Source organism: Schistosoma haematobium, chromosome 2 (genome assembly GCF_000699445.3).
Source record: "Schistosoma haematobium chromosome 2, whole genome shotgun sequence".
Classification (NCBI taxonomy): Eukaryota; Metazoa; Platyhelminthes; class Trematoda; order Strigeidida; family Schistosomatidae; genus Schistosoma; species Schistosoma haematobium.
In genome coordinates, this window is record NC_067197.1 from 26,441,544 (window position 1) to 26,448,820 (window position 7,277).

General features: G+C 26.8%; 1 protein-coding gene across 1 annotated transcript; it reads right to left on the reverse strand.

The window, feature by feature from the left end:
- Positions 1–497: 497 nt before the first annotated feature.
- On the reverse strand, positions 498–6,778 carry MS3_00006589 (uncharacterized protein). Its single transcript, XM_051214746.1, has 8 exons — positions 6,651–6,778; positions 6,510–6,599; positions 6,233–6,463; positions 4,753–4,785; positions 4,583–4,639; positions 3,577–3,618; positions 2,068–2,191; positions 498–1,415 (listed from the first exon to the last, which is right to left on the reverse strand). The coding sequence occupies exons 1-8, from the start codon at positions 6,723–6,725 to the stop codon at positions 1,321–1,323; spliced, it is 747 nt and encodes a 248-aa protein (XP_051067936.1). The 5' UTR covers positions 6,726–6,778; the 3' UTR covers positions 498–1,320.
- Between the last annotated feature and the right edge of the window lie 499 nt (positions 6,779–7,277).

Genomic DNA, 7,277 nt, shown 5'->3' on the forward strand with positions numbered 1-7,277 from the left:
TAGATCATTGCGAAGGATCATAATTAATCAACACATCTGTAAAGTTTGTTAATGTTTTCATCAGTCAAACTAGATATCACACAGCTCAATGAACATTATTTATTGATAAATGAAATACAATCCATCATATCTGTACAGAACACTAATTAGAACATTAATTGTAGTAGTGTAGAAACTCGGTGACATTCGAACTTAGTAGTTATAAATAAATTTAAAAATGTTTGTTGATTCATTTGAAATCATTATTAAAATAAACATTCAATCTAAACATTGCTTCGGAAATTATTGGTCACAATCATTCTTTAAATTGAAGAAAATGAGTACGTGTTTATTAGTTTCTGTAAGTTCACAACAAGTTTTTTCTGTTAAATATAACTCGGTGCAACGTGTTATTAGTAAGGTCGATATATATATATATATATATATATATATATATATATATATATATATATATATATATATATATGGAGCAGTGAAATTTTCGAGCTTTTTGTTTGTGAATTACTTTTACTCACTTCAAATTACTTTTCATAATATAGTATGTAGTAGTAGATCATCGTTAGGATCTAAGTGAACATATCATGTACAACAAGTATCACTTCACACCAAAGATTAGAAAAAGACTAACGTACTTGAAAAAATACACACTCTTAATAAGCCACTGCAAATGTTGCATGTATTGCTTGTCAACACATGCATGTAATATTAATTTTATAAATAAAAAAACAGCAAATAATATATACGTTAATGTAATTTAACTGCGAAATGAATACAATCACTAACAGTGATCATTTATATTCAATACCTTATTCAACCTTCATTGAAGATACTAAGAAATTTAACTGAATATAAACCATATTAACTTGATTCTTTACTTATTCTTATGTTAAATATCTTTTAGTTGAGAATAAAAATTTCATATTGTTTAATACTACTCATCAGTAAGCTGAGTTAGTATTCACATTGATTTTCACGAATTATTAGTTACTCGTTTTGTATAGAAACTATTTTTTAAAAAAAACAAAAACAAACTATATTAAAGTGAATAGAGACTCAACTTACATGCAAAATAATGAATAATTAACGACTTCTTATTAATGAACCTTCATATACGAATGAATATATATACAACTGAACATAAACATACAGAGAATATTCACACCATAAATATTTGTATTTTCATAAGAAGTTTATATATAGATAATCAAGATTAAGAAAAATAAAGTTACATAAAAGACAGAGAAAGAAAAATTATTACATGTTTTTTAACAGATTGAAAAACTGACAAATTAACTACACACATACAAAGAAATAAGTCAACTATAATTGTGCATTGTTTATTGTTGTAGATGTGACTAAGGAATGGTCTGCTGTTGTATTCTTAATTGTGGATTGTAATAATTCGGTAGTTTCATCTAAAAGTTTGACAAAAATGTACAAGATATATTTATTGGTCTAAACAGTTCAAGTGTATAATATTGACGTAAATATTAAAATTTCAACCATGCTATAAATAGTGTTGCGGTTTGGGGCCTATGTACATACTTACACCTGTTGCTTCTCGTGAAGGAGCATAGGCCGCCCAACTCTGTCCTGGGCAAGGAGCTTATGTACTTATGCAAATATAACTTTCTATTCCCATAGTTTCAGAAGTAGAACATTTAACCAGTAAATTACATACATTTGGTTTGAATTAGGCTTAAATTTAAGCTATTGGATTTGTGCAAATAAAATAACTATGGACACACCATTCCTATTTAAACATTAAGAACACGAATTTCAGCAAAGTGATCTCTCTTCAAAGAATTTATTATCAAGCTGCACAATCGGATATACATATGTGAAAATTCTTTAAAGTATTAGTACCGTGAGAGCATATGAACAAAGAAGAAACAATATAATTATAACCTTTCTATTACATTATCATGTTTATTCTATTTTCATATGTCATCACGGTACTAATACGTAAAAAAATTTCACTTATGTATACACTATTGAACAGCTTTTTTATATCAATAAATTCCGTATTGGACACCAAAATAAATAAATTTCTGATTAGATACTTACGTGTCTCTTCAGTTGTTACATTTTGCTCATTCTCAGTATGTTCAATAGTTTTTACTTCTTCAGATGAATTATGATTAATTTGTTTATCAGACATTGATTCTTCATTTGAATTGATACATTCAGTCTGAAAAGTAAATCAACAGAAAATCAATACAAATTACTGTTCTCCCATAAAACAATAGTCCATTTTAATAGTTGGATTCATCAGTTAATTAAAGCTAGACCATCATGAAAAATCTGAAATCACTGGACGGTCACTTCGTCCTAATATGGGACTCTTTAGCATTGCTCATCCACAATCGCGCATTACCGAGAAGTTCCGCACTAGAACGAAACGGACGTCCAGTGCTTTCAGGTTTTTCATGGTGGTCTAGCTTCAATTGACTCATGAATTCAACCATTAAATTACTAAAATCTCCACAAAACCCTCTTGTGATAATAATCCTTTTTATCGTACTATGTTATATCATTTAAATTTAAAAGAAAGGACATATTTAGCGTGAATAGGTTGCTTAAAAATTATACCATATGCATTTTTAACGAACTAAAATACAGTTCTTAATGTTTAAGTGACTGATATCCAATGTTATTTTCAATCATGTTATATATTGACAGAAATTATAAGATAAATAAATGTAAATAGTATAAAGTGAGAGAAATAATGATCTAATTACAAATTAGATTAAATATTTGGTGAAAGACTACATAGTGACTACATATAAAGTGACATGAACTCTGTAAACAATAACAAATTTGGAGCTAAGTTCTAATTGAATTATTCATATATCTGGAAGATAATTATTAATGATTTAAAGATATGTGAATAATAATGGTAATGATTATGATATCTGAATTAAACTAATTTTAAGTCATGAAAATATAAAAGGGTAAAGGTTGTATGTTCATTAATGAAATCAAGTCATTCTATAATATAGATGACTACTAACTTATTGTGACTATGGTTGATAAAAGATAATAGGTTGAACATATTTCCTTTACACACATAAATCTGGTTTTTTAGTAAGAATAACTATGATTTTTAGCGTTCGGAAGATTAGGACTTACAAAATTTGGTAAAAAGTTACTAACCAGATAGACTATTGAGAATGATAGATGTATGTTGGCACCATAACTACTGTTTCAACAATGCCTAAGTGAACCTGGAAGGGTTTCACATGAACAGAAATGTAAGTCCCTAGAAACCCGGCCAAATTAAATGTATTCACATGCTACAATTATCAAAAATCTATTTACCCTAAACTTTCCTATTCTTCTGGATTAGTAATTCGGATAGTATAACTGAACAATTTGGTTATTTATTCTCTGAAGAAGTGACTTACACTAAGTCACGAAACGTCAGAAAATCCAATTTTCTACTCGTTGGGATATTACAAATATATTATTTTTATTTCTAACCTGAGGAAAATTTATTGAAAGAATATCCTTCGTTCATATAATAATGTTTTAAAATAATGAGAATTTTCAAACAGTTCTAATTAAACCGATTACCTTATATTCCATAACGGGCTTTTCCTTTTTAAAGGAGTGATGCTGTAAGGTTTATTTGGAAAAAAAACAACAACAGTAGAATATATTAAATTACAAGGTTATATACTTTCAATAAAGAATTAATCACTGAGCTTAAGAAGTTACTAAACTAAGACCAGTATGATCGTTGTTAACTAAATGGTTACTAATTCTTATACTGTAGCCAATAAATACGATATTTAAGTTCAACATATTTTTTAGTTACATTTAGTCATTGCACATTCAGTGAGTACAAAACCTTAAGGACTAAAATGTAATACTGAGTTCCGCCGAAAATATTTGATAGTCAATTGTGTCAAATAGTTTGAATGTAACATTTTTTAGTGTTACAATGCAACTGATGAGTTTAAACTGGAAGACTCTCATAGTTCGAGTAAAAATAGTTTAATTTTTGAAGATCAGTATCGACAAGTATAAGAGAACAATTTGTTACTCCTTTATAAATACGTTAAACTACTTATTGATAAACTTTGACAAACTATACGTTCATTTCAACTGAATTAAGATAGCTATGTAACTGTATAATTTCATGCCGGAAACCACACCATCTTCGATGAAGTAAATGATGCGAAATAGGTCAACTTTAATTTCAAAAGACACTTACTTATATAGGAATTTTATGCAAACTTGATTGTTTACTAGAGACTACATACTAAGAAAATATACAGAATCACTACAAAATCCTATGTTGTATAGTATACTGAACAAAGTCCAAACTAAATTAATGCACATCCATATTATCTAAAGTAAACGTTACATTGATAAAATACCATTGAAAAACTAGTACACTAGTCAACTATCATACTCAATTATAACGAATGTTATATTAACCAAAAACTACAGAATTGAAAACATCATCTCAAATTATAATTCTGTCCTAACATATTGTCAATGAATTTTCACGTATAATGAAGATTAATGCTATCAAATATGATATCTATATATGGATAAAATTAAATTTTTCTACCTTTGGTAAATGAATATGTACATTTTTCTTTAACCATTTGACTAGATTGACTTTTTTCTGTTAACAACAAAAAAAAAGAATTATAAAATGGTAATATGATCAGTATCAGAGTTATCAATCGAAATTACAATTTGTCATAAATTTATCCATCAGTAAATCAATTAACTAACCTTGTGTTCTTTGTCTTTCTCGCCTGATGAATTCTGTAATGATAGAAGGGAATAAATAACTATATTACAGTAGTAGTAGTAATTAGTATTTGAATATATAAATATATAATGCTAAACCATGTAAATTGATTATACTTTAACGAAGTGAAAATACTTACTGTCTGGATTTGTTGTACGTAACGTTTTATGTAGTACTACCAAGATTAATTTCAAAGAAATATAACATTGAACAGAGTCGTTTATTTATTTATTTTTAATGTTATATTTGTAATATCTTAATGAGTTTTTCTAATTTCGTTTGCCAATGAAGCTTGTGTTAAAATTGTGTAAACGTCATTTGCGTTATGAAGAAAATGAGATCTACACAATCATGAAAAGTTAGAAATTGAATTTTTTCTGCTTATTTGAATATTTCAAACATACTATGTTGCCATATGATGATAAGTGAATATTGTGAAAACCTAATGGAAACTATGCTCAAAATAGTTAATTCATTTGATTACTTAGAATATATCACTACAGTATTCTTTTTCCTGTTAGATAAATGAAAGTTATTTTTATATATGTGAACTATCAGCTAAATGATAGAATATTAAATGTTGATTTTATAGCAATATGGTTGGAGGTTGCCTGTTGAGTTATAGCTTCACCTTTCTTAAGAACAAATTAGGTGTATCACAAAAAGATAATCTCTATTATTGAAGATCAACTTTGCAAGTGCTATGATTCACTGATACTGTCTAAAATCAAGTTTAAATTATATTAATCTCTAACGAAATAATCCAAACAAATAATAGCTTGACCACTTATTCTTTATGCATAGAACAACTGGATGCGGCCATGTTGATAACAGCGATAATAATGATAATATCTAGTCCTCTATTATAGATTAGTAGAGAAGAGAAATGTATTATTTGATGGTTTGTTATTATTTACTGTCACAAACACCAACCACTACTTTCGATATCTGATTTAATGACTAACTATAAATGTAAATATTTGATCAACATGGTGAGATAAACTGATTAATGCTTTACAATAACAATCGTTTCACAATATAGTATGATCATTTAATAGTCAATTATTGTTATCTTTATTAACGTGTTATATTCATGAGTTATGAACTTAGTGTAGACTTCCAACCAGTAGTACATTACTAGCATGAATTGTTATGAATTATGGACTGTTTAAAAAAAAGATTGTACATATATTAGCCTAAACTTCAAGCCAATGAATTCAACTTCAGTTTATCATTAAGTTATAATTGCTGAACCATGGTTATCAAGACACATGTTCTTTTAAAACTATGAACTATTATCAGCTAAAAACTATAGGTGGATAATAGTAAGGTTTCTAATTGTAGTTTAATGCATAATTTACAATATTTGATGTCTGAAATTATTTCCCTGAATGTAAAATTAAACTAATTGACTGAATAATCAAGTTACCAAAGAAAAAAAATTAAGGCTAAAATGATTACCTCGGTTGTTTCAGATTGTTCTAGATTTTTGTCAATGATTTCAAAAGTTGATGGTTTTTCTGAACCATCTTCTTTGTCTGAAATTTCTTTTAATTTTGTATTTTTGTCTTTTTCTTCTTCTTCCTCTTCTGCTTCATCGTCACCTTCATTTTCTCGACTTTTCAATATTTCCATTGATGAAGTAACATCTGTTTTACACTGATCATTTTCTTTAACTACAACAGCTTCATTCTATTTATTTTTAAATATGAAAATTAATGAAAGAGTCAATGTTTACTTGATTCTCTTCTTGTTTATCTAGTTCACTATTATTTACTATTATTTCTTCTGATTGTATAGAATCATCTTTTATTGGATAGTGTTGATCCTAGAAAATAAAATTTCATATTATCAATTATTTGAATAGAAAATAGTTTACATGGTTTCTTTCTACTTTATTAGGACAAATCACTATTTCATCAGTGTTACAAATAGAGGTTTGTTCATCTGACATTTCTATTTTTTTATTTTACTGAATGTATCTTCAAAATCGTAGAATCTTTTTTTTTGTCTGAAACTCAATTTATTATTTATTGAGTTAACTAAATGAGGTCAATGTTTATATAAGAAACATTGGACAGTTTGATATGAATTTCATTGGTTAATTAATAATATTGTCATTATCATCATTATGATTAATTATTTTACATGTAATAGTTTCATTGTAAAAAATAAAGCTTAATCAAAATGAATGTATTTCATTGATAAATCACGTTTACAACTAGATATACATTTATGTAAGTATGTTTCTGAATCAATTTAATATTTAACAAACATATTTATAAAACATAAAGTTATCATTTCGTTATTGTTATCGGAAATAATAACGAATATGTTAAATAATTACCAAGTAATACAATGGTAACAATAATGTTTCATTTACCTTAATTATTGAATACAAATTAGAATATGGTTACTGAATTCAATTAAATTTGAAAATAATAATTGGGTATATACCTATAGATTGTTTTTTCAGTGATACAAAAAATTTATTTCATTTTTGCTT

Bases quoted from the DNA above. Each gene is read 5' to 3' on its own strand.
- MS3_00006589 (XM_051214746.1), bottom strand. From the start codon at position 6,725: ATGTCAGATGAACAAACCTCTATTTGTAACACTGATGAAATAGTGATT. The intron at 2,192-3,576 runs GTAATCGGTTTA...TTTACTTTTCAG, and splicing joins AGCCCGTTATGGAATATAAG to ACTGAATGTATCAATTCAAA. The intron at 1,416-2,067 runs GTAAGTATCTAA...TCAAACTTTTAG, and splicing joins TGTAACAACTGAAGAGACAC to ATGAAACTACCGAATTATTA.